The following is a 27,567-nucleotide window of genomic DNA, read 5'->3' on the forward strand; positions in this document are numbered from 1 at the left end:
TCGTGAGATTTTGAGTGAAAACCTCCTTCCATCAGCAAGGGCATTGAAGATTAAACGTGGCTGGGTCTTTCAGCATGACAATGATCGGTGAGCGGTTTCCTGAATAGATGTGCTTGTTTTGATACCAAAGTGAGAGCTGCATGTAGCCATCTGCATGTTTGTTCATATATTTGTGCTAGTTAGTGAGTTATTAGCCCAGTTATAGATCATTTGTAGTCAACAATGGGGGAGTGATTGATTCCTACAAGAGCACACAACGTGTATATTTCTAGACATCTTTGAGAAGCGAGTTGAATAAACTACCTGCCCTCCAGGACACCTACACCACCCGATGTTACAGGAATCACCCGAGCCACTGCCTGTTCACCCCGCTATCATCCAGAAGGCGAGGTCAGTACAGGTGCATCAAAGCTGGGACCGAGAGACTGAAAAACAGCTTCTATCTCAAGGCCATCAGACTGTTAAACAGCAACCACTAACATTGAGTGGCTGCTGCCAACACACTGACACTGACTCAACTCCAGCCACTTTAATAATGGGAATTGATGGGAAATGATGTAAATATATCACTAGCCACTTTAAACAATGCTACCTTATATAATGTTACTTACCCTACATTATTCATCTCATATGCATACGTATATACTGTACTCTATATCATCGACTGCATCCTTATGTAATACATGTATCACTAGCCACTTTAACTATGCCACTTTGTTTACATACTCATCTCATATGTATATACTGTACTCGATACCATCTACTGTATCTTGCCTATGCTGCTCTGTACCATCACTCATTCATATATCCTTATGTACATATTCTTTATCCCCTTACACTGTGTATAAGACAGTAGTTTAGGAATTGTTAGTTAGATTACTTGTTGGTTATTACTGCATTGTCGGAACTAGAAGCACAAGCATTTCGCTGCACTCGCATTAACATCTGCTAACCATGTGTATGTGACAAATAAAATTTGATTCGATTTGATTTGAAGTCACCCAGGTGTCCCACACTGATGTACCCAAGTGACCGAATTGGTACAGTGATACATTTTGAAGGAAAGAACTATATACAAAATACATAAATGCTATTCTAACACACACACACCCAAAAGATATATAAAAAAATATTTAAAAAATACAAATATATAGATTTTCTTTTTAAATAACAAGGGTAACTATTTACACATTTTCTATTTACAATATTGTGAAGACCCTCAGTCCTCTTCACAATATTGTGATGCTGGTGCCATGGCCCATAGCAGTCTCTTTCTGCTGTAAAGCAGAGGCTTACTGAACAGGTGGTGCAGGTGATGGGGCATTTCCTGTGACAAAGGGCACAAGCACGTCTCCCTACTGTGCCCTTTTTGCCCTGAGGCACATTCATGCCTGCAGAGATGAATCTGGGCAGGTGAACACCACTGGTTAGAGCAGAAGGGACCGAGGTAGAGGGGACAGAAGGTGCTACTGTGGACTTGCTGTAGCTAGTAAGCTCCTAGATGAGCAGCTCCCTGAAGGCTAGCTGTGAGATGGGGGGGCTGTCCACAGCTCTTGGCCATTTCCTTCTGGAGGATGAAGGCATTCGCCACAGCAAAGTCAATGAAATTATAGAAAAATGTCTTGTACCATTTCATGGTCTTGTGGAGAACATTGTAGTATACAGGTCCACACCTCCCGTGCCCTTGTTATAGTCCTTCACAGCAGCTGGAATGGGGACATTTTATGTGGTCCATGCCCCGCTACCGTCCTTCACACGCCTGACGACATGATCGCCACTGAAGGACTTGTGGATAGTTGTGCACATGACCACCTCTCTGGTATCCATCCACTTTACAAAGAGCAGGCCATCTTCACGAATCCATCGCATGGTACCCCGCTCAGCCCACTTAGGCATGTCGTTCACCTTTGTTTTTGGTTAGCCCACTCTGTTGGTCCGAATGGTGCCACAAGCCCACACATCCCGCTTCCTCAGCTCTGTAAACAGGGTAGGACTTGTGTAGAAGTTGTCCACAAACAGTTTGTAGCCTTTCCCCAGCAGTTGAAAATCCAATAGCTCCATAACGGAATCATAACTCAGTCCATTAACAGTAGCAAAACTGTTTTCCCCTCATAAACTAAAACATTGCAAGTGTAGGCGCACACAGAATCAGCCAAAACAAACAGTTTGTAACCCCATTTGGTTGGTTTGTTACGCATGTATTGTTTGATGCTAATTCTGGCCTTTGAGGCTACCATCCTCTCATTGATGGACAGGTTCTGGGCAGGCTGAAAATAGGTATTGCAGGCCTCAACGATGCTGGGGTAGAGAGGTTTGATTTTACAGAGCCTATCAAACCTTCCTGTGCCTCTCTTCTTGTTATTCTGCCCATCAACTTCTGGGTCACTGATGTGAAGCTCCGTGAGATAGAAGACATGACAGTGGTGGGGAAAGGCAGTTGATAGAGAGCTGACGTTTACCAGTAGTCCCTCAGAGTTTTCAACTTCACCAGCCCCATGTAAATGACCAGTGAAAGAAAGCAGAAAAGGTCTGACATGGAAATGGTCTTCCATGCCTCTTTCTTTCCTGCCTGCTTCTTAGCCCCGTACTTATTGGTGTTCACCACCAGGGAATCAACAACTGACGAGGTGAAAAACAGATGAAAAAGTTGAAGGAGGCTGTACTTTGCAGTCACGTCTAGGTGAGGTCCTGGCTGCCTTTTTGGTCTAAAAACTGGTGGAATTGATTCCACATCATCTTCCAACACAAAGTGCCAACGACCCTCTGGCCCTGTTTGCAGGTTTCTGTCTTCCCCACCTCTGCTTCTTGGTCACTGACTTCAAACCTCTAGATGGCAGGGTAGGTGTGGAGCCAGAGACAGCAGGGGTCCAGCTGGTTGAACAAGCTTCAGAGGGGGATGGACAACTAGACATTGGTGGCGCATAATCAGAATCACTGCCACTGTTGGGAAAAAAATAGTTTCAGTAAGAATACTTTCACGTATGAGCCCTGTATCAACACGTAAAATAAACAGATGTATTACATAGAGTACATGGAACATAATCACTATGGTGAAGTGCTGTTTCATTCCATATTTATATAAAATACATTTTAAAATATATATATATATATATCACATACAATGTAAAGCCAATGTGTACCTTAAAAATCGCAGTCATGGAATGTGTAGATAATGCAAATAAAATAAGAATCTAAAAACAATATATTCATTTCAAATAACGACATTGGCATGAGAAGATTTTACCAATCCAGCATGGCATCCTCTCCGTACAGAATCATGTCTTCTGCCTGAGAGTCAAAACTTGCCTCGCTGAAAGATTAATCTTCCTGAAGCAACTCGGTCTGGCTTTCTCTGTCAATCTCTTCTATAATTTGGGTTACATCTGTATATCTAGACTTTGTTTTAGCCTTTCCTGATTTATTCGCCATAATTTAAATATATAAAATTGCTGAAAATGCTCTTCACTATATACTGTTATGCGTAAAACTCGTGGCTCCGTCAAGTAGGATTTGCAATGGTGAATAAACCTCTTTTACGCCAGATTTTACGACAAAGGCTGGTCTTCAAACGTATAACCATTACATATTGCCGTTTACCTCAGCTCATTGGCTATCTTCCAAGCTAGATTTCAAGATGATCAGTGGTCATTGGGCCAAAATAGACAATCAACTATAGACCGCTCCTACCATTGGTGCGCAATGTCATTGATTGGTGTCTTCAACTCTTTCAACTTTGTTTCAGTCAATACGTCCCGGGAAAAGAGCCATCAAGTGTGACTGTGTTACTAACAAACAGGATTGCAATGAAACCAACCATGACTGGATAAACGTGTTTAGTGTGTGTATTTACCGTGAATGCTTCGTCCAAATTTGAATGAGACCGAAATCACAACGCAAGTGGTTTACAAATGTTTCGTGTTAGGCTAAAAAAATATATTTTTAGAAACAAAACTAACATTCACTGTGGAGTTAGGACAATTGGCATTGCCACCAGAGGAATATGTTCAAATATAAGCGATTTTGTTTTTTCTGACTTTTGTGATGCTAATGCTTGGTTGGAAAATGCTAGTAATACTTTTGTTAGCTGGGGGCTCTCCTCAGATAATTGCATGGTTTGCTTTCGACGTAAAGCCTTTTTGAAATCTGACACAGTGGCTGGATTAATAAGATGTTAAGCTTTTAAATGATGCAAGATATGTATTTACAAGAATATTTAATATTACGAATGGTGTATTTATAATTTTGGTATATCTCTCATAAAATGGGTAAAAGTCATGTACAACAATCCTTTATGTAAAACAAATAACGGTTACGTCGCTGAGAACTTTGAATTGTCAAGAGGCGTAAAACAAGGTTGCCCTCTGACACCATACCTATTTATTATGGTCATTGAATTGTTAGCTTCAAAATCTAATGATTAAGGGCCTACAAATGTAAAGGATTAGAGATAAAAGTTTCAATGTACTCTGATGCTTTGTCAAACTTCATCCTTGAAGGGCCTCATTGAGGACCTGGATAATTTAATTATTGAAAGAAAATATTTGAGGATTAAAGAAAGACCAGTCTTTGGAATATGGCACAGAGTACAAGGAATGGAATGTTCGCTAAGACTGGTACCCAGTTTCAATCTAAAACAATGCTGGAGCGAATGTATGTAGCTACCCACCACAGAGGCAAAATAAGATGCAACAGAGGCACATTTTATTAAAATCACAATAAAAAACATTTATAACCAAACAGTCTCGTGTGGAAAACAACTCTTGATAGAACATGTATAAAAACACTCACCAGTATAAAAACACTCACCAGTTTCTGTACATTGCAAATGATAAAGTTGAATTGAAAAAAAATATATTTACAGACATTTTCCTCCTCCCCCAGCGCCATTCCGCTCCACCACTCGCCTCCCTTATCCTCACTCTCTGTCCAACATTTGTGTCATCTTCTCTCTCTCATCAGTTGAGCGTGAAGCCAAATATTGTCCGAACATATACTGCTCTGCTGCCCCAAACTCAGTGCCAATGAAATTAAACTCCTCTTGGCAAAGCCATCAGGGATTTCAGCCATTCAGCATTTCTCTGTCTTCCCATTGCCTTTTCCCTCTCTCCTCCTCTATTTGAGGTCGATGAAGCGAATGTCCATGATGAGCAGTGTGTGTCTGGGGAGGGGTCTGGGGGCGGGCGAGAGCACGGTCATCACCTGTGCCTGTGTGTCCACGTTAGTCACCACAATGAAGCCACACACTGGGCTCTCCAGCACACCCCTGCGCACCCCTCCAGCCCCCTCCTCCCCCTCATCAGCACAGCTTACGCTCAGCACGTGGTGTGTGAGGTCACGACCGGGCGTCACAGGGACGAGCTTCAGCTGGGTGTCGTCCTGCGACATGCCAAGCGGCAGGCATGAGTCCGGGATGGAAGGAGCTCCGATCTTGTAGATGCGCACATCAGAAAAGCGCACATCGAAAGCGTGAGGGAAGAACAAGGCACTGCGAAAACCATAGAAGTACTCCCGGATCTTCTCGTCCCGAGATTCACGCCGGCAGTCTTTAGAGCGCTCCACGACCCCTCCGGATTTGGGTAGCAGCACAACTCGGACGAAGTGCGGTAGGTCCCGCTTCAACTCGTTGTAAAGCCTCTCCTGGTCCAGCACCAGAACCACATCCACCTGGAAGGCTGAGGCACAGTGGACCAGGGCCTGGTAGCCAGAACCCTTCACCCAGCCACAGGTGTTGATGATGCAGCCGCCCACACTGGCCTTCCTGTTTTCCTCACAGCGCTGGGAGAACACTTCGGCCAGACACGATGTCAACTAGGAGGGACAGTGGGAAAGAAAGATGGAGAAAAATGGAGGGGGAGTGAGAGAAAGGTAGCAATGGGCAGGGGCGAGAGAGATTATACGCCAGGCAAAATGTCAACCACAAAGTTATGGTTTAATAGACTCAGTAAAAAAAGAAATGTCCTCTCACTGTCAAATGTTTATTTTCAGCAAACTTAACGTGTAAATATTTGTATGAACATAACAAGATTCAACAACTGAGACAAGCTGAACAAGTTTCACAGACATGCGACTAGCAGAAACTAAATAATGTGTCCCTGAACAAAGAGGGGGGGGGGGGTCAAAATCAAAAGTAACAGTCAGTATCTGGTGTGGCCACCAGCTGCATTACCTTCTTGGATATAGGGGGCGCTATTTTAATTTTTGGATGAAAAACGTTCCCGTTTTAAACAAGATATTTTGTCACGAAAAGATGCTCGACTATGCCTATAATTGACAGTTTTGGAAAGAAAACACTGACGTTTCCAAAACTGCAAAGATATTGTCTGTGAGTGCCACAGAACTGATGTTACAGAAAAAACCCAGATAAAAATACAATCAGGAAGTGCCGCATTTTTTGAAACCGCCTCATGGCAATGACTCCTTATATGGCTGTGGAGGAGCTAGGAGTCAGCTTACCTTTTCCACATTTTCCCCAAGGTGTCTGCAGCATTGTGACGTATTTGTAGGCATATCATTGGAAGATTGACCATAAGACACTACATCTACCAGGTGGTCGCTTGGTGTCCTCCGTCACGATTATTGCGTAATCTCCAGCTGCAGTATTTTTCCGTTTGCCTCGGATGAGAAACCGACTGCCAGGAATGATTTTTCATCGAATAGAATTGTGAAAAAAACCTTGAGGATTGATTCTAAACAACGTTTGCCATGTTTCTGTCGATATTATGGAGCTAATTTGGAAAAAAAGTTTGGCGTTGTGTTGACTGCATTTTCGTTTTTTTCTTCTTAGCCAAACGTGATGAACAAAACGGAGCTATTTCTCTTACACAAATAATCTTTTTGGAAAAAATGAACATTTGCTATCTAACTGAGAGTCTCGTCATTGAAAACATCCGAAGTTCTTCAAAGGTAAATAATTTTATTTGAATGCTTTTCTTGTTTTTGTGAAAATGTTGCCTGCTGAATGCTAGGCTTAATGCTATGCTAGGCTATCAATACTCTTACACAAATGCTTGTGTAGCTTTAAAGCATATTTTGAAAATCTGAGATGACAGTGTTGTTAACAAAAGGCTAAGCTTGTGTTTCAATATATTTATTTCATTTCATTTGCGATTTTCATGAATAGGAAACATTGCGTTATGGTAATGAGCTTGAGGCTATGATTACACTCCCGGATACGGGATTGCTCGACGCTAGATGTTAAGTACTGCAGTGCATCTCCTCCTCATGTACTGCACAAGATTAGCCAGTTCTTGCTGTGAGCTGTTACCCCACTCTTCCACCAAGGCACCTGCAAGTTCAATACATTTCTGGGGGGAATGGCCCTAGCCCTCAACCTCCAATCTAACAGGTCTCAGATGTGCTCAATGGGATTGAGATCCTGGCTCTTGGCTGGCCATGGCAGAACACTGACATTACTGTCTTGCAGGAAATCAGGCACAGAACAAGCAGTATGGCTGGTGGCATTGTCATGCTGGAGGGTCATGTCAGGAAGAGCCTTTTTTTAATGAAAAATAAATAATTTCACCTTTCATTTACTAGGCAAGTCAGTTAAGAATAAATTCTTATTTTCAATGATGGCCAGTGGGTTAACTGCCTTGTTCAGGGGCAGAACGACAGATGTTTTACCTTGTCAGCTCAGGAATTCGATCCAGCAACCTTTCGGTTACAAGTCCAACACTAATTAGCCACTTAGGCTACCTGCCGCCCTGAAGGGTACCACATGAGGGAGGATGTCTTCCCTGTAACGCACAGCGTTAAGATTGCCTGCAATGACAAGAAGCTCAGTCCGATGATGCTGTGACACACCGCCCCAGACCATGACGGACCCTCCACCTCCAAATCGATCCCGCTCCAGATTACAGGCCTCTGTGTAACGCTCATTCCTCGGGCAGTTGTTGCCATCCTGAACCTGTCCTGCAGGTGTGATGTTCGGATGTACCGATCCTGTGCAGGTGTTGTTACACGTGGTCTGCCACTGTGAGGATGGTCAGCTGTCCGTATGGACATTGCAATTTATTGCCCTGGCCACATCTGCAGTCCTTATGCCTCCTTGCAGCATGCCTAAGGCACATTCATGCAGATGAGCAGGAACCCTGGGCATCTTTCTTTTGGTGTTTTTCAGAGTCAGTAGAAGGGCCTCTTTAGTGTCCTAAGTTTTCATAACTTTGACCTTAATTGCCTACCGTCTGTAAGCTGTTAGTGTCTTAACGACCGTTCCACAAGTGCATGTTCATTAATTGTTTATGGTTTATTGAACAAGCATGGAGAACAGTGTTTAAACCCTTTACAATGATTTTTACGAATTATCTTTGAAAGACAGGGTCCTGAAAAGGGGCCGTTTCTTTTTTTTTGCTGAGTTTATAACCTCTATGGTTAAGGGTATTAGGTTATCGGTCTCATTTTTCACCTTGTTGTAGAGTTTGATGTTGGTTCCTGGAGTGGTGGAACCAAAGTGGTAGACCAGCGGCGCCTGTACAGAGTACCCCTCCTCCACGTCAGCCGGACGCTCAATACACAGTGCTGACATTGTGCCTGGGACTGACACCTGAAGGGAATGTATCATGGTCATCAACATTACTAACCTTAGACACTGCCAGTCAATATAATCACTATATGTAATTGTCCTTATTAGCATAATGGCAGTGATAGAAGCAACAGTAGCAATATATTGTATCTACACCACCATCCACAAACACAAAAGATGAATCTGCCTATATACTATTCTCTGTGCATAGTTATTGGTGCTGATGTAGTTGCTTTGTTGATCTCACCCCACTCTGGCCCACATCCAGGTCCACCAGTGTGGGCCTCCTGCCCAGCCTGACAGCGTAGCTCAGCAACAGCCTGCACACCGTCGACTTCCCCACATCTGTAGGCCCCACCACCATTACCTGGGGCACAACGTTGAAGCAACTTTTACACAAGAGAGCGTACAGTGTGTCTTTGACCAAGGTCCACTTCTCACATACACACACTAACCCAAGTCCACCTCTCTCACACACACAAACACTGACCTAAGTCCACTTCACTCAGACAAAAATACACACACACACACAGATGAACACTGACCCGTGGTCCCCTCTCATTGTCTCTCTCCGCCTGTCGTCTCATCTGTTCCAGTGCAGTGTGCGCGTTCAGGTAGAGCAGCATGGGTGTGTCCTTTGATATGTACGCCACCTGGGAGAGAAAGATTTACACATTTCTGCATATGTCACTCCTAGCAGTTACAGATAACAATAACAGATGCTTCAGCCAAACACATATCCCTCTCATCCATCTGTTACTCCTCTACAGCCTCTCACCTCTGTCTTCCCCGAGAGAGAAACACTACAGCCCTGCCAGGTGAACACAGCAATCTTGGAACCTGGTCCAAACGTGTACTTCTTGTTGCGGTTGAGCTCAGAGCCAAAGACCTCCGCCAATCCTGTGAGCAGCTCCAGATGCACCTTCTCCCCGGCCTCCACCTCAAAGCGCAGCTCAGTCTCCTTCTCCAGGTCAAACCTCGCCCCCCCGCCATCAGCACCAGCCCCTACTCCCTCCTCATCAGTCTTCTCTGGGCCCTCAGTCACCATGGCTGTACAGAGACAAAGGTCAGATTTAGCCTGAACAACATTTAATACCTCACCGACATGTCCGTTTCATCTCTGCCATGTAATAAGTTCACTCTGGACAGGATGTATGTGACTGATTATTAGATGCTGCAATGTCAGATTTCAGTGATGGTCTCTCATAAGTCACGACACAGGATATGAATATCCCTGGAATGACCTTTGATAGGACAAGCATAGGGCAGAGTGCTTTATTTACAAAAACACTACATGACCAGTTGTATGTGGACACCTGCTTGTCAAACATCTCATTCCAAAATCATGGGCATTAATAAGGAGTTGGTCCCCCCTTTGTTGCTATAACAGCCTCCCCTCTTCTGAGAAGGCTCTCCACTAGATGTTGGAACATTGCTGTGGGGACTTGCTTCCATTCACCCACAAAAGCATTAGTGAGGTCAGGCACTGAGGTTGGGCGATTAGGTCTGGCTCGTAGTCGCCGTTCCAATTCATCCCAAAGGTGTTTGATGGGGTTGAGGTCAGGGCTTTGTGCAGGCCAGCCAAGTTCTTCCACAACGACCTCTACATTCCATTTCTGTATGGACCTCACTTTGTGCATGGGGACATTGTCATGCTGAAGAAAGGGCCTTTCCCAAACTGTTTCCACAAAGTTGGAAGCACAGAATCGTCTGTAATGTATGCTTTGTATAGCATTGTATGCTGTAGCGTTAACATTTATCTTCACTGGAACTAAGGGGCCCAAACCATGAAAAACAGCCCCAGATCATTATTCCTCCTCCACCAAAATTTACAGTTAGCATAAGCATTCGGGCAGGTAGCGTTCACCTGGCATCCACCAAACCCAGAATTGTCCGTTGACTGCCAGATGGTGAAGCGTGATCCATCCCTCCAAAGAACACGTTTCCACTGCTCCACAGTCCAATGGAGGCGAGCTTTACACCACTCCAGCCGAAGCTGTGCATTGTGAAATGAGTCTTGGGTGCTGCTACTCGACCATGAAAAACCCATTTCATGATGCTCCCGATGAATAATTATTGTGCTGATGTTGCTTCCAAAGGCAGTTTGTTACTTGGTAGTGAGTGTTGCAACTGAGGATTTGTACGTGCTGTACACGTCTGCACTCCCGTTCTGTGAGCTTGTGTGGCCTACCACTTCGCGGCTGAGCCGTTATTGCTCTTAAACATTTCCACTTCAAATTAACAGCGCTTACAGTTGACCGGGGCAGCTCTCACAGGGCAGAAATTTGACTAACTTGTTGGAAAGTTGGCATCCTATGATGGTGCCATGTTGAATGTCGCAGAACTCTTAAGGACATTCTACTGCCTGTTCTCCCATGGAGATTGCATGGCTGTGTTCTCGATTTTATACACCTGTCAACAAAGGGTGTGGCTGAAATAGCCAAATCCACTCATTTGAAGGGGTGTCCACATACTTGTATATATAATGTAGAAGGCTCTGGTATAGGCCATGGCTGGAGGGCACTGTGCCAATCCAATCATTATTCAGCACTTTCCATACATGTTGAGAAGCTACAAATGCGTTGATCAAGAGGTGTGTTTCTTTCTACCTTTTTATAGTAACTTGAAAAGGCTAAACTCCAATATCATGCGAAAAGTAAACAATACTCGTGCTCAGAGCTAGATAGATGCAGATGCAGTTCAATTAGCTAGCTCATGTTAGCGTGTAGGCTAGCTATCTGACAATGCCTGGTTAGAATGGTACCGGCGATACCCTGCTGAATACTAATAGCTATTTAGATATTTGTTTGTGACCGCCTTACTACATTTGTTACTTACTTAGAAATGAGTACGTTTATAGTTCGTCCTAAGTGTTCAAACTATCCGCGACAGACGAGTGACACTAGTCGCACAAATATGACGTCATGTTTTTAAAGAACCAATTAGCGTTTGCAATTGCGTAGTTAAATCATAAAATTGAAAATATTGGTTAAATTTCAACATAGTATGGAATCAGGTTGATTTAAAATGTAGAACATTTATTTTTGACAGGCACAAAACTTTATGCACATATTCCATAATTTTCTAAACAAAGAATGAGACAGAAGAAGAGTATAGAAACATACGTGTTATTCTCCATAGAAAAAATATTTAAAAAACATGAGACTTAACATAGGAAATTGACCAGTGAATACTCAGCAACAAATATATTGTTATCCAGTGTTTCCCAAACGGTTAAAGAGTAAACCCCCAATGTAAACAAGCCAACTCAATGCGTGTGTATCAAGCCACTTTGTCACAGTGTGGTCATTATTATAGACAGATATTATTTTTTAAGGTGCTACTCAGGGAATACACTGACAGTATACTGAAAATATTTTGTGAACCACCACTGTACAGTAATCTAATAGAGGGATTGTGTTGCACTTCAGAGAGATACCACTAGATGTCACCATGTATCCAGGCCAGAGGAGCTTGACGCTTGGGTCATCAGAGGACAGACTGGGGAGCAACCCCGTTGGCCAGTCCCCATCATTCTGCGTCCAGTTTCCAAAACCTAGAGGAACAGCTGGAAACAACAAGAATAAATAAAGTAGAAACTAAGATTGTTTACAAAAAAATATTTGGGAAAGGTGGTCATTATCATAATATTTGAGTTATGTAAAGCCATCATTGTAAATAAGAATTTGTTCTTAAATGACTTGCCTAGTTAAATAAAGGTTGAATAATATAAAAATCGGGGCAGTCCAAAATACAGACCTTCACTGGGTCTCTATTCATTTTTCAGTGCCTCCTCCAGGGCTGCAACCACAATGGCAGGCTCAGGGAACTTCAGCCTGGCAGGTGGGCCTAGCTTTATGCCTGTCCAGAGGCACACCTCTACAGGAAGGAAATAATGCTTAGTACAAAATAAAGGACAGCTTCTGGTTGCCTCTGTGTCATGCCAAAGCTAGACAATATGCTCTGTATTCCCAGACACCTAATCTGTACTTTAAATTACAATTATGTGTCCAGGAAATAGGCCCCATGAGAGTAGAATTGTTCATAACATGACCTGGAGGAACACACCTTTCCCTCCCTCCACAAGTGTGACCTCCAGGCTTTTCTTGCGGGGTTTCAGGGGGTTCAGAACCACGATGAGGTCTGGGCGGGCAGCCAGGAGGGCATCTCGCACCCCCTCAGCACACCGTCTGTACACGTATCAGCTCTTACTGCAGAATGAAAGTTTTTATTTTCAGAGGTCTGTTGTGGTGGTCTGTTCCTTTCCTGTATATTGAAATTATCCAGATTGTACCGATAGAAGATAGGCAATTGTTTGGTGATGGGAATAAGGTTATGTGAATATGGAACTCTGACTCAATGCATTTACCTAAATTGATGTGTGTGTGTGTGTGTGTTTAGGGGGTGCCTGTGGATATTCCAGTACTCACCAGTGTTCAATGACCACCCTCTGGCCCTCTGTAGCAGTCTCCGTTTCCCCCTCCTCTCTTTTACCCCGCTTTCGCTCGATGACTAAAGTCTCCTCCTCAGTCTCTGCCTTGTTGTTTGCCTTGCGCTTCGATCCTCGACCTGTTCAGAACAAATAAATGGTTAGTACTTTCATAAAAGAATCACGGCACATCGATCATTAGGCTACTTCCTTACTACTGGTTATGAGGGAAATACTCAAATGGAAAAGCTGTCGCCCGACCTGTTTTAAAACGAGCCGCCATTGTTGATATTGATTCAGCTTGCGTAACATCAAACTTCCGCGCGCATGTTGCGCTTCTTTTGTAATGGACTATTCCAAAATTCAATCGAAGGGGTTCAACATTTTGGCCGACAAAAACCCATTCATTGAAAGGGGCGATCAACTTCAGATTTTCAGCCAATAAAAAACTATTTACAGTGCATTCAGAAAGTATTCAAAATTGTGCTACGTTACAGCCTTATTCTAAAATTCCCCTCATCAATCTATACACAATACCCCATAACGACAAAGCAGAAATATCGTATTTACCTGAGTATTCAGGCTCTTTGCTATGAGAGGTACACACCTGTCTATTTAAGGTCCCACATTTGACAGTACATGTCAGAAAAAAAACAAGCCATGAGGGCAAAGGATTGTGTCGAGGCACAGATCTGGGGAAGGGTACCAAAAATGTCTGCAGCATTGATGGTCCAAGAACACAGTGGCCTCCATCATTCTTAAATGTAAAAAAATCGGTACAACCAAAACTCTTCCTAGAGCTAGCTGCCCAGCGAAACTGAGCAATCAGGGAGAAGGCCCTTGGTCAGGGAGGTGACCAAGAACCTGTTGATCACTCTGACAGAGCTCCAGTTCCTCTGTGGAGATGGGAGAACCTTCCAGAAGTACAACCATCTCTGCAGCATTCCACCACCTTTACGGTGGTGGCCAGATGGAAGCCACTCCTCAGTAAAAGACACATGACAGCCTGCTTGGAGTTTGCCTGAAGGACTCAGACCATGAGAAACAAGATTCTCTGGTCTTATGAAACCAAGATTGAACTCTTTGGCCTGAATGCCTAGCGTCACATCTGGACGAAACCTGGCACCATCCCTACAGTGAAGCATGGTGGTGGCAGCATCATGCTGTGGGGATGTTTTTTAGCGGCAGGGACTGGGAGACTATTCAGGATCGAGGGAAGATGAACAGAGTAAAGTACAGCGAGATCCTTGATGAAAACCTGCTCCAGAGCTCTCAGGACCTGACTGGGGTGAAGGTTCACCTTCCAACAGGACAACAACCCTAAACACACAGCCAAGACACCACAGGAGTTGATTCAGGACAATTCTCTGAATGTCCTTGAGTGGCCCAGCCAGAGCTCGAACTTGAACCTGATTGAACATCTCTGGAGACCTGAAAATGGTTGTGCAGTGACAATCCCCATCCAACCTAACAGAGCTTGAGAGGATCTGCAGAGAAGAATGGGAGAAACTCCCCAAATACAGGTGTGCCAAGCTTGTGGCATCATACCATATATTTTTTATACATTTGAAAACATTTCTTAAGCTGTTTTTGCATTGTTGTGGGTAGATTAAATCAACCCCCCCCCCCCTCTTTATCTATTTTAGAATAAAGCTGTAATGTGGGAAAGGGGTCTGAATACTTTCTGAATGCACTGTAGGTGCCATCACACATGTAGGGCTTAAAATAGCAGTGCTGGAGAGACTGACAGGACATGAATCAAATAAATAAAACAAATGTAGGGGTATATCTGGGAGATAGGCTTTATATTGTCATAAGATAACATCCTAAATACAGAAGTGATGGAAACATTTGTCCTCTTTTTGCTAAATGTAGGGTTAACTTTAGTGTGTATGTATGTATGTGTATATACACTGCTCAAAAAAATAAAGGGAACACTAAAATAACACATCCCAGATCTGAATGAATTAAATATTCTTATTAAATACTTTTTTCTTTACATAGTTGAATGTGCTGACAAAAAAAAAAAAATCACACAAATTATCAATGGAAACATGCACATTTGTGGCCTGCTGGAGGTCATTTTGCAGAGCTCTGGCAGTGCTCCTCCTGCTCCTCCTTGCACAAAGGCGGAGGTGGCGGTGCTGCTGCTGGGTTGTTGCCCTCCTACGGCCTCCTCCACGTCTCCTGATGTACTGGTCTGTCTCCTGGTAGCGCCTCCATGCTCTGGACAGTACGCTGACAGACACAGCAAACCTTCTTGCCACAGCTCGCATTGATGTTAAATCCTGGATGAGCTGCACTACCTGAGCCACTTGTGTGGGTTGTAGACTCCATCTTATGCTACCACTAGAGTGAAAGCACCACCAGCATTCAAAAGTGACCAAAACATCAGCCAGGAAGCATAGGAACTGAGAAGTGGTCTGTCGTTACCACCTGCAGAACCACTCCTTTATTGGGGGTGTCTTGCTAATTGCCTATAATTTCCACCTGTTGTCTATACCATTTGCACAACAGCATGTGAAATTTATTGTCAATCAGTGTTGCTTCCTAAGTGGACAGTTTGATTTCACAGAAGTGTGATTGACTTGGAGTTACATTGTGTTGTTTAAGTGTTCCCTTTATTTTTTCGAGCAGTGTATATATAGCAGTTGTTAATCCCAAATTACTAGTAAAATAAAGGTTCAATTAAAATGTAAATCCATTCACAGCCAGCCGGGCACTTGGAATGTGTCAGACTGAGTGCATGTGTTACATAATCCAAAATATTCCATGATGCCATACTTTGCCAAGCCAAAACATGACACACTGAAGAAAATGTGTAGAAACAATTTTAATTCTTCATCGAAAAAACATAAAAGCAGATGAAAAATGTTAACGTTATTGAATAATACGAACAATATTGTAAAAGTGTGACTGTGAGAGACACCATTAATGTCACCATGTACCCAGGCCAGAGGAGCTTGACTCAGTCTCATCAGAGGAATTACTGGGGCACAACCACATTGGTCAGTCCTCATAATTCTGTATCCAGCTGCTACAAACCCTTGCTGACTGGCTGCAAAGAACAAGAGGGAGAATTCACTATTTTAGCAAATAATTTTAATGGGATATTTATTCCAATCAAATAAGTGGATTGCCTTAATTTAGTGTTTTTCTCTTGGTCTCACTGTTTACTCTCTTGAGTAGCCAAACCCTCTCAACCAGTCTGTTTATTTCAATGGATTCCTTTCTATTACAGTTTGGGTCAATCTGATTTGAATTTAGTAAATTGAATTGGACAAGGAATGACAACCCCCTGAGCTTACACTGGTTGAATCAACCTTGTTTCCATGTCATTTTGTTGAACCACTGTTGAATAGACATCTGTGTCCAGTGGGAACTACTAAGATTGTGCCTATGCATACTTCCCTCAAATGTTTATTCAGTCTTCAGTGCCTTCTCCAGGGCAAGAACTTCAGGCTCAGGGAACTTCAGCTTGCGTGGTGGCCTTTCTTTATTCCCGACCACAGACATACCTCTGTAGGAAAGGGAATAATTAGACAACAGACGAGACCCAAGGAGAGAAAGACACTTCCCATAGAGGTGTATCCCTGGAAGACAGTACTCCCTTCTCCTCAACATAACTTCAAAAATTTTACTCTGGGGATTCTGAACCACAATGAGATCTGGGTGGGCAGCCAGGAGGGCAACTCTGACCCCTTCGACATTACACCCGTAAAGTCGTCAGATTTTACTGCAGAAAGACAATAGAAAAGTGAGGTTTTACTGTTGATGCTTTTCTGCAGCAAAGATGTAACTTATCCCTTTGCACTTTAAATTGTGTTAACTGGGTAAATGTTAGATTACAATAAGCTATATGCATATGCCACATTATGCAATTTTTACATATATTTTTTAAAACTTTAATTAACTAGGCAAGTCAGTTAAGAACAAAATCTTATTTTTAATGACGGCCTAGGAACAGTGGGTTAACTGCCTGTTCAGGGGCAGAACGACAGATTTATACCTTGTCAGCTCGGGGGTTTGAACTTGCAATCTTTCGGTTATTAGTCCAACGCTCGAACCACTAGGCTACCCTGCCTAATTTGACTGACTGGGTCCAATGAATTAATCTTTTGTCATCTTGTCACCCAAATACATTGGGTCAACAAATGTAACAAATTTCAATGTACCTAGCCGGTGTATGGGACAATACAGCATTACATGTATTTACATGTTTTTTTATAGCTAGCTACAGGCGTTTGTGATTTAAGTTAGCTAGCTAGCTACTGTAGAAGTTAGCAAGCTAACCTGTCCTTACATGTCATAATGTATTTCGGAGTTTTGTGTCTCTACTTTAGTGTCTTGCAAGTTATTTTGTCATTCGGAGACACTTACAGTATAACTAATTTCACCAGTGCGATTTCATGAATGATCTAGATTTTAAAAGCTTTTGATGTTGTCGGGGTTACCTGCTTTTGCAAATGACGTTACTGTTGATCTTGCGTAATGATCGAATTTCCGTACGTTTTGTGGGCATGGGAATGGGCTATTCCATTGCGGGGTTGTTCATTTTGATGGCAGACAAAACCATTCCAGAAAGTGGGGTTGTGAACTTCGGCTAAGATTCATGGAGGTGCTTCTGTCACCTAAAATGGCTGACACATATGGGGGCACAAAAATGATCTTGGATTTGGCAAATATTTTGAATATCTATAAAGGATTATAAGTGCACAGATTGGCAACACAGGGGAGAGAATCATGTCTGGGAAAAAAGATTGAGGAGGAAAAAGAGAAGATAGACATTAATCTCAAGTGGGGAGCATCCAAAACAAGAGAATGGAGGTAAGCCTACAGAAACATGATAGAGTGAACCAGATGGGTGTGTTTGTGTCCTCTTTCTGCTAAATTGAGAGTAAATATGATATCACAGGAATAGCAGCCCAAATCCCAGAGCCAAACACGTTTCCATTCTTACTCAAACAAAGGCTATCTCAGAGCGAGAGCGTCACTTCCATGAGTGCCAAAAAGAAGGGACTCTCACAAAGAGCCGAGGCGAGGTGAGCCTGACTCATTTACAGTCACAGACCCACACTCTGTCACAGTCACACATTCTTTCTATCTCTCTCAAACACACACAGGCTACTATTTCTTTCTCTCAAACACACACACACACTCGGTGTTCTCCTCAGATCCCAGTCTGTCTTCGCCGTCTGGGGGTCTGTATTTTTAGCTCTGAGATGAGCCGGAGAGGGGCGTACAGAGCCTCAAACAGATGTACCCTCTTCTCTTTCTCCATCCTTCGATACCCTCTTACCTCACAATGTGACGCAGGACGATGGAGTGAGCCCCTCCCACCGCCATCCTCCTTTTGAGTATAGGCCTAGGACACACACAAAACACAAAAGCATGCTACCCACAGAAACGCAAAGAAAACGGATCCAAAAGTTGTTCAATACCTAGGGACGGACACACACCACCATGCTATACATGGGTATGTGTGTGTATTCTCATTTGCATGCCTACGTACAGTTCATGTGTGCGTAAGATATGCCAGTGATTATGATCCAGAAATACACTGAAGATCTTCACACTTCCATCTCACCTCTTTTCTCTCTTCCTCCCTTTCGTCATCATAGACCTGCACTATCTGAACTGAGACTGACTGTGTTGTTATCGCATCTGGATTTGAATGTCATTTACATAGAGCCTCATCCTCTCTATCCAAAGACGTGGCAGCCAGTCACAGTATGTTCAGGCAGCCTCCTGTGGGGTGGAAAAACCTCAGAATTCCTCTCTCTCTCTCACTCACTCGCTTTCTTTCTTTCCACTTGGTGATCTGTCCGGAGGGAGGTCACTGACCTGACGGTTCACATTACCCTGCTCTGATATAGTAAATAGGTGGAAGTGGTCACATGTGGATGTAATGGCTGGTCACCTGTGCTACAATAATGGATGTTGGTCACATTATTTTTAGCAGTGGGTGTCCTGATACTGCACTTAGTACTTCGTACTCCCATATTTCAAAGAATAGGAGATACAAATGTAGATCGTGTGGTTACACGGCAGCAGATATATGGAGGGGTCAGGGCCTCACAGTGAGCCATGCAGCTTACCAACAAAACCACCCAGTTGGAATTGAATGAATACATTTCAGCCTCTCTGAACCTCATAACTGTCCTCCTAAGCTCTCTGTATTTCTCTCTGGTCCCATTGACGTCATTGGGTGGCTGGGTTTGGGCTCGTTGAATAAGACACCCGTGTGAAGACACACGTCACCAAACAACGCCAACGACATGCCAACTCACAACAACAAACTCAGAGGGCCTAGCTGGGCAGCCAAGACGAACACTGCCATCTGGGAGAGAGAGCGAGCGAGCGAGAGACAGAGGGAGAGAGGAAGGGATAGAAAGAGGGAGCGAGCGAGAGAGAAGAATGTGACAAGGATGAAGGATGAAATAAAGGCAGATTGACTGATAGTTTTAAAATGATTCGCAGTACCATAAAAAGACTGACAACTAAACAAAAGAGTAGAAGGAGAAAGAGACATGAAAGAGAGAGAGAGCAACTGAATATGAGTAGGCGCTCTGCGGCACACACGCATCAAAGTCTATTGCCTGCTAATGGTCTCTCTATGTTCCTAGAGCAGAGTTAGTGCTAATGAGCTCCAAACAGACACCTGCAGAGTGCATGGACACATTATAAAACCATACTGATGATGCGATCATGACATGTTATCACACTTCAATAAACATGTTATGAACATGTGCTCTCCTTTGTGGATGAGTGCAGGTATGGAAAGATTTGATAAGAAAGAAATGGAAAGTAATGAGAGAGGGAGGGGTCAGAGAAGACAACATACGTGTGATGATGACTGATGTATAGTGAGACCAAATTGAGGGAGTGAGTTGTCATCAGAGAGAGGAAGGAGAGAAGTTGAGAGAGAAAGAGGGAGGGAAGGGTGAGAAGAAGCTGAGTTGTGATGAGCTGTACCTGTATATATCCTGTAGAGAGGGAGACTTGGATGGAAAAAGGGAGTGCGACAGCTAGGAAACTAACATCTAAATGATTTGAACCCCTAATGCTAGACAAAATGTTCTGTGTGCATGTATACATGCGTGTACATGCGTGTTTCTGTGCGTGTTTGTTTGTCCATCTGTATCTGCATCATTCAAGTGTCAATCTGTTGAAGGGGAGGATTAATTCTGGTGCTAAATGTCACTCTTTCACCCTATCCCATCACCCTTGACACGGTCACCCCTGACTCACAACCCCCCTCCCCCTGCCCCAAGACAACCACATTTCCCAATGTATCATCATTTAGCTAGTAACAGAGCAGATAAGGAGGTGATCAAGACGTGAGAATGCAATTCAAATCTCTCTCTCTCTCACACACACACACACACACACACACACACACACACACACACACACACACACACACACACACACACACACACACACACACACACACACACACACACACACACACACACACACACACACACACACACACACTCCAAACTCAATAAAAAGAGCTTGAGGGGTTTAAAAGCAGCAGATTAGGACTTTAAATGAGGCCATAATTAAGACTTTAAACGAGGACATAATTAGGACTTTAAATGAGGCCATAATTAAGACTTTTGACCTGCTCAGTCTCAGCTAGAACCATCTGTCACGGAGTGAGCAACCAAATACGTCAAACCTCTGAGACGTTTTGGAAATGTATGTTACAATATCCAAAGACCAAAGAGAACTGTCCGTGTCTATTTAAAATGTCTCTTCATCCTTCTATAATCATTTCACATTATCCCCATCTATTTTCATTTCTTCTTCTTTGTTCCCTATTTGACCACTTTAGATTCTATCCTTCTAGATCAGGGATGGGCAACTTTGATAGGGGTGGGGGCCACAAAAAATCTGAACTCATCATGAGGGGCTGCAGTGAATAGTGGGTCTGCATACCCACATTCATACCCAAACAAGCAGTCAGCACTGGCCATAGCCTTTTGGGGTCCCTAAGTGACATTTTGTTGCCCCCCCTCACCTTCCAAGCAAAACATTTTCTTGACATCTGAGGAACATTCTTTAGAGTTAATTTCCTGCAATTCTACACATTTTGCCATGGGGTGTAGAACAAATATGACCATTTTAAAGCAGGTTTGCTGCAATTCTACACATTTTGCCATGGAGTGTAGAACAAATAAGACCATTTTAAAGCAGGTTTGCTGCAATTCTACACATTTTGCCATGGGGTGGAGAGATTTGCCATTTTATAACTAAATTCATGCAATTCTACTCATTTTTCCATGGGGCAGTGAGAAAAATGTGCAGCTTTATGGCTGATTTCCTGCAAATCTACTAATTTTGCTATGGAGAGGAGAGAAATCTGAGTGACTAACAACGTCAATTCCCCCCCCAGATGGCTGACTAGACTAATTGACCAATCTTAACCATGTTAGCTGACATGGGTTGATTGAGTGAGTCAGTGATTGACAATAAAAAGCTCGCCCACAACCACATTTCCAAATCGCACCTTGTGTATTCTACTATTATAACCCTCAGCAGTAAAGACCCTGACTGACTTTCTATAGAAAGTTGGTAATTTGCCAATCCCTGCTCAAGACACTACACCTTGATAGGGACCTGTAATGTAGCTAAGGCTGGAAGTGTGTGTTTCTGGTGTTTTATAATACAGTGGTGTTGTACTGTGTTTTCTCCTTAGCGATTTGACCTTTTGGAGGAAAGCCAGAGAAAGAGAGACTCCCACACGGTTCCGTTTTAGTAAAACCAAGAAAATGTTTATTCACAACTTCCATTGAAAAGAAAATGTGCAACATTATCACAGTTTCCTTCATATTCCATTCAACCACACGGTCAGGGGAGGAGAGGGAGTGGCACATGGGGAGTGACAAACAGAAATGCCCCGACACTCATCATTACCTGGTTGGGTTTGCATTTGATTTGGCAGAGATGTACATTCAGCCATGCACCTGCTGTCGGGAGTGTGTGTGTGTGTATGCGTTAGATCTGGAATCAAACAGCTGTGTCTTCTGCTCCCAGTGGAATCCTCTTAGAGTCAGACTTATTTAAATAGGACAGCTTGCTAACGAGAGGGATTGTTAAACGACTTTTAGCACGAGAGGCTACTGACAAACACACACACATTAAAGGAATGACTGGGGCACTGACCCGCAGCAGGACACTGTTACTCCTTTGGACTGGATCAACCCTGCTTGACTCGGGCTTCAGTCACCATAATGGGCTATAGGTTCTTCCCAGTATACTGTCCTTCTGTGTGCATCTCACATTAACACAGAGTGAGACACACACTGTGGTCATGAGGGGAACGACAGACTTAGAAACAAGAGGTAGAGACGGACTATTGAAGGGAAAGATTTCCATATATCTTTTCAAATCTCCTCAATCTTTACATACAGTACACTAATAAACATGAGGGTGTTGCTCGTGGCAACAATCACCAATGGAAAAAGAGAAAGAAAAACTAGAAAACCTGAAGAATGTTGAAGCATGGGCTTCATACAATAAACTACACAGCAGTGTCATGTATGTAGCTATCTAGTGTCACAAGTGTATCACTACCTACAGAGTTCGTGTGAGATATTTACAGTGTGGTTTTTATTGATGGTGTTGACAAGAAAAATAGATTACATGTCAAATGTTGGGAGACGGAGAGAGGCATCCTCGTTTTCATTCCCTTACTGGCACTCTGACCTGGCCTGAGGTCTGTTGTATGTCGTAACAACTCTTAATCCTATCACTCTCACACTCTCTCTCTTTTATCCCGTCTCTTGCTTGCCAGCATCCTTGAAAGTCTTGTATTTTCGTTTCTGTCCTATCCCTGTTACATACACGCTCACATCCTTTACTTCACATCTATCCACCTCTCCTTTACCATTTCAGTGACAGATGTCTCACTGCAGTATTTTTCCATAAGTATTCTTGTCTTCCTGCTATTCCCTCTATGAGATACCCTCCGTGTTCTCTGTCTCCTGCTGCGGTAGCCCTGTAGGAGCAGCACTCTGGTGTCCCTGGTCTCTCAGGTAGAGAGGTGAAGGTTGAAAGGTCAGTGACAAAGATGAAGCCAAAGGAAAGTGTTGCTTTTGAAAATCTTTTCTTAGCAGGACTGGCACGCAGTGGTTGACAATGGTGAGCGTTTTGACGCCATACAAAATAGCCAGCGTCACAACGCCTGCGTTGTTCGCTGCGAATACAAACTAGTAGTTATGGTGATAAAATTCCTGAAAATGCCACCAGCTTACTGAGTGGTATGAATTGAATGCAGTGCTATGTTGCGGTACTAAATGTATAGATGTCTTGGTGTGTGGTGTGTTAGTGCGGTAGTAGCAGTAGTGATTGGAACTTGCGTAAGCTGGCCACACTATCGTGCTGTCAATGGCGACAGAACCTGCTGCTGTGATGTCATCTCAGTGAAAAATGAGCTCAGCGCTATCAGCAGCAGCGGCGCCCTCCAATCAAATGGTGTCCTACACTGCATCTCACCTGTACTCCTGAGAGCAGCTCCCTACTGCCTGCCTGCCTGCCTGCTCCTACATCAGTGTACCGCCCCCTGTGGGCCAGGGGGGGGGGGGAACTGAAAGGAATCAAGATCCAGGTGTGCAGAGGAGAAAGAGAAAGGAGTTGGAGAAATAGAGTTGGAGAAAAAGAGAAGCTGACGGGGCTGTTCAGCCAAAGAGAAGGTGGAGGCAGAGAGTTAGCACAGAAAGGGAAAGGAGAGGGATGAAAGACTGAGTGGGGGAGAAGGAGGAGGAGGGCAGGAGGACCGGGGTGTCGTAGCCGGGCGGACACTCAAGCTCGAAGCAGCGCACGGAGGCATCTTCGTTCCCATAGTTGGCCCAGTACTCCTCCTGGTCCACCTTGGGCAGGTTCACCTCCTCCTCCGCAAGCTCGTACTTAGAGAAGAAGGAGTTGGAGGAAGGGTTGGAGGGCTGGTTGGGCTTGACCACCTTGACCGTTTCGGAGCTTTTCTGGAAGATTCCTTTGGACGAAGCCACAGGCTTGTGCTTGGAGAACCACCATCTTGTCTTGGTGCTGAAGGTGGTCGTGGTGGTGCCGGCCAGTGACCCAGGGTCGGGGAGGGGACAAAGGGCAAAGTCCATCTCTCGAAGGAAGCGCAGGTCCTGTCCGCGGCGGGGGGAGGGGGAAGTGCACATCAGCTCGGAGGAGGAGATGCGAGCTGTACGGAACCACTCCCACAGGGGGCGGGCCTCACAGCCGCAGGACCAGGGGTTCCCATTGAGGCGGAGGAACTGGACTGCCACAGCATCTTTCATGGCCTGGCCCGGAAGCTCTGCCAGGGAGTTGTTGAACAGGTAGAGGATGGTCAGACGGCCCAGGTCGCGGAAAGCACGGCGGTTCACCTGCCGGATTCGGTTGTCGTGGAGCAGGAGGCGGTCCAAGTTAACCAGGCCGTGGAACGCGTTCTCGGACAGCGTGCGGATGCGGTTGCCGTGCAGGAAGAGGTGGTTCAGGTTGACCAGGTCGGAGAAGAGGTCGTCCTGGATGAAGTGCAGCTGGTTCTCCTGTAAGGAGGAAGGACATTGATTGTCAGTGTGCAGTGTGTGTGTGTGTGTGTGTGTGTGTGTGTGTGTGTGTGTGTGTGTGTGTGTGTGTGTGTGTGTGTGTGTGTGTGTGTGTGTGTGTGCGCAGGTGTGTGAGTTATACGAGTATGTGTATCCATACCTGCAGGTAGAGGAACTGCAGGCTGTAGAGCTTGAGGAAGAGGTCGTGGGGGAGAGCGGCCAGCTTGCAGCGATGCATGTGCAGGCTCTGCAGCTTCTCCAGTCCCCGGAACGCTCCACCCTCCAGTCGCCGTAGCGATGGGTTGTCACCAAGGTCCAGCTCTTCTAGAACCCTCAGGTTGCTGAAGGCTCCAGCCTCAATCAATGTGATGTTATTGGAGTAGAGCCAGAGAACCTATAGGGGGAGGGGTTGAAAAGGGAAGAGGTATATAGAAAGTGATCGTGACACATCTGAGAAAGGACACAGCTCCAATACGAACACACAGAGCTCAAATACTAAGCAAAATACTACATTTAAATGCAAAACTATGTAATATCAATCCACAAAAGCAATTATAGTCCATTGAAGAATAACCTACACAAAAACATACACATTCTAACCTGTGTCTCGAAGCCAAAAGAATCTGCTCTGAGCTCGGTGATGCGGTTGTTCTGCAGAAAGACGCGCTGGGAGTCGTAGGGAACTCCGGAAGGCACAGTGGTGAAGTTCTGAGACTGGCAGCTTACCGTCATGGGTGACGGGTAACACACACACAGCCTTGGACAAGTCCCCGCCCCACTCGGCTTCACCGCCACCAACCACAACACCAGCCATAGGGTGAGCCCACCTGAAACATACACACACACACAGAGAAAGAGACATAAGATTAAAATAATGGAACATTATTACAACTAGCAGATGAATAGTACAGTAAAGACAACCAGAAAAAGAAGGAGTGAAAAAGAGAAAAGGGGCAAGGGATGCAGAGCTGTTTTCAGCACTTGGAGCTGTCCAGTCGAATGGTGCAGAAAGTTGTTGATGATTGATGATCTCAATCTCGGATATGACGCAAAAGCCAAGATTGATGCCATGATCTCAAGTCTGACTAATAGGCCAGTCGCACTCATTCATAATAAATTACATTATACAAATCACCCTCCTATTCATCTCTACCTGATCATGTTACATAGGCTAGTCAGCCTATTGGGCATAGACCAACTTTAACTTCTAGTTTTGATTTACATTTGGTTGAGTTGTCAAATGATGTGATCTTCTTCACCTCGGGTTCGAAGTGCTATCAAGTTCTATCACACGAGCCACACAAGGGCTAAACAAGATTTACCCTTGTAGCCTAAATTCACGAGCCAACTTCACAAAAATGTTGGCTCACGAAGAGGTTACAGAGTATGAACAAGCGTAAAACAAGGTAACCGGACCCGGCTCGGTTTCTCTCTGCACGTGGATTATTCAGAGGCGGTTTGGCAAACTCGGATAACAGGGCACAAAGAAAACATCGCATGAAAAAAAGTATCGCGTGACCATTCAGCTTCCCCCGCAAATGTTCCAACGACCTCACCTTCATGACGCGAACCCGGTAACGACATGGCTCGTTAACTGCGCGCGCACGGGACGTGGAGAGGACTTGTTTCGTAGGTGTGCGCAGCATGAACAATCTCCGCGCGTGTGCGCAACATGAACAATTTACGAATGTGTTGTTTGTTGTTGTTTGTTTAGTAGGTGTGCTCAACATGAACAATTTCCAAATTAGTTTTTGCTTTATAATGTTGAGGTGGATGGATCCTGAAAATGATATAGGTTTGAAGTGTCATCTTGTTTGCAAGAGACAGATGTGTACTTCAGAAAGCCAACAACGTCTTTGAAAACGTGAGCCTAGATACAGTAGCCTAGATGTGTATGCATGCAAGCACGGGCATACAGGTAGGCTAACTGTTTACGCACCTAACTGTGAACGAAATCAACTGAGTAGTTCAGTACTTGAGACATTCTTGTCTATTGCTGTTCTGTATTATCTCATGTTTCATGTTTTGTGTGGACCCCATGACGAGTAGCTGCTGCTTCAGCAAAGCTACGGGGATCCTAATAAATACAAAAAAATACATAAAACAGTGATTCACTGTAAATCATATCTTAGGACATCACCCTCCTCATCCCCAGTACCACCAACAACATCAATACTACAACAACAACAACAAAAATAACGTAGCCAAGCCTGTAGCCTATGAACTGAAGTCCACTCACTTTTGAAGTTGTGGATGTTGGAGCTCCAAGACCTCCGTGCAGTCGAGAGAGTTTCCATCTCGAACCAAAGCCGACAGCGAGTTAGCCTGAGCGCTGAGAAAGTGCCTGCTATCTCCGCTGAAGTTCAGCTCTGGTAACGGAGTCGGTGAGACTGAGTGAGTGACCAGCAGAATTCCCGGGATTTATACTTGATGAGCTCGCGCCCACGGCTGTGGACTGCGGCGGAATCTCTCATACGTCACCCTGTATGGGTCAGATTCGCGCGGGCGAATGGGAGGGGATGGGGTGGATGAGAAAGTTGCTCAGAGGAAGCGACTGGAAAGGAGAGGACGCTCACAGTGGAGTGCATGTGTATGTGTATGCGTGCGTTGAGGGAGCTCCGCGCGGTGTGAGTTTGGATCACAGAGGGGGATTGGAGGAGGATAAGCAGGTGGGAAAATAGCATTTGGCTTATAAACAAATAACTTTTGCTCATTTAAAGCATCAATCTGTAGTCGCTACATCCATTTTTGGACTTACATTTATGATATGTACCCATTGATTCTTGAATAATATATATTTTAAATAATTCTCTCATGAGCTTAGTTCAACTGTTGTACCACATCAGAACCCAAAATATAAGTTTTTTTTTTCTCCAACGTTTGTAAATAAAGCAAATATAAACAAACACGATATAGCCTGGAAACATGGTTAAAACGAACATTTTGATAGCATGTTCTTGGATGATTAGTCCTTGCATCCATAGCTCTGTCTTTGCATTTGAGAGTGGTTACATTTCTCCAGGCCCATCACTCAGCTTTTTTACAGAAACCGTGACGGGGATTTCGCTTTG

General features: G+C 44.2%; 2 protein-coding genes and 1 pseudogene across 2 annotated transcripts; all 3 read right to left on the minus strand.

The window, feature by feature from the left end:
* Window positions 1-4,679: 4,679 nt before the first annotated feature.
* Window positions 4,680-11,458, minus strand: LOC135526413 (polyribonucleotide 5'-hydroxyl-kinase Clp1-like). The gene is made up of 6 exons (XM_064954767.1): window positions 11,360-11,458; window positions 9,300-9,571; window positions 9,067-9,174; window positions 8,769-8,888; window positions 8,405-8,542; window positions 4,680-5,808 (listed from the first exon to the last, which is right to left on the minus strand). The coding sequence occupies exons 2-6, from the start codon at window positions 9,567-9,569 to the stop codon at window positions 5,113-5,115; spliced, it is 1,332 nt and encodes a 443-aa protein (XP_064810839.1). The 5' UTR covers window positions 9,570-9,571; window positions 11,360-11,458; the 3' UTR covers window positions 4,680-5,112.
* Window positions 11,459-11,538: 80 nt separating this feature from the next.
* Window positions 11,539-13,302, minus strand: LOC135527067 (selenoprotein H-like; annotated as a pseudogene).
* Window positions 13,303-21,789: 8,487 nt separating this feature from the next.
* LOC135527068 (reticulon-4 receptor-like 2) lies at window positions 21,790-26,845 on the minus strand. Its single transcript, XM_064955717.1, has 4 exons — window positions 26,736-26,845; window positions 25,097-25,323; window positions 24,657-24,890; window positions 21,790-24,496 (listed from the first exon to the last, which is right to left on the minus strand). The coding sequence occupies exons 1-4, from the start codon at window positions 26,791-26,793 to the stop codon at window positions 23,639-23,641; spliced, it is 1,377 nt and encodes a 458-aa protein (XP_064811789.1). The 5' UTR covers window positions 26,794-26,845; the 3' UTR covers window positions 21,790-23,638.
* Between the last annotated feature and the right edge of the window lie 722 nt (window positions 26,846-27,567).

Source organism: Oncorhynchus masou, chromosome 32 (genome assembly GCF_036934945.1).
Source record: "Oncorhynchus masou masou isolate Uvic2021 chromosome 32, UVic_Omas_1.1, whole genome shotgun sequence".
Classification (NCBI taxonomy): domain Eukaryota; kingdom Metazoa; phylum Chordata; class Actinopteri; order Salmoniformes; family Salmonidae; genus Oncorhynchus; species Oncorhynchus masou.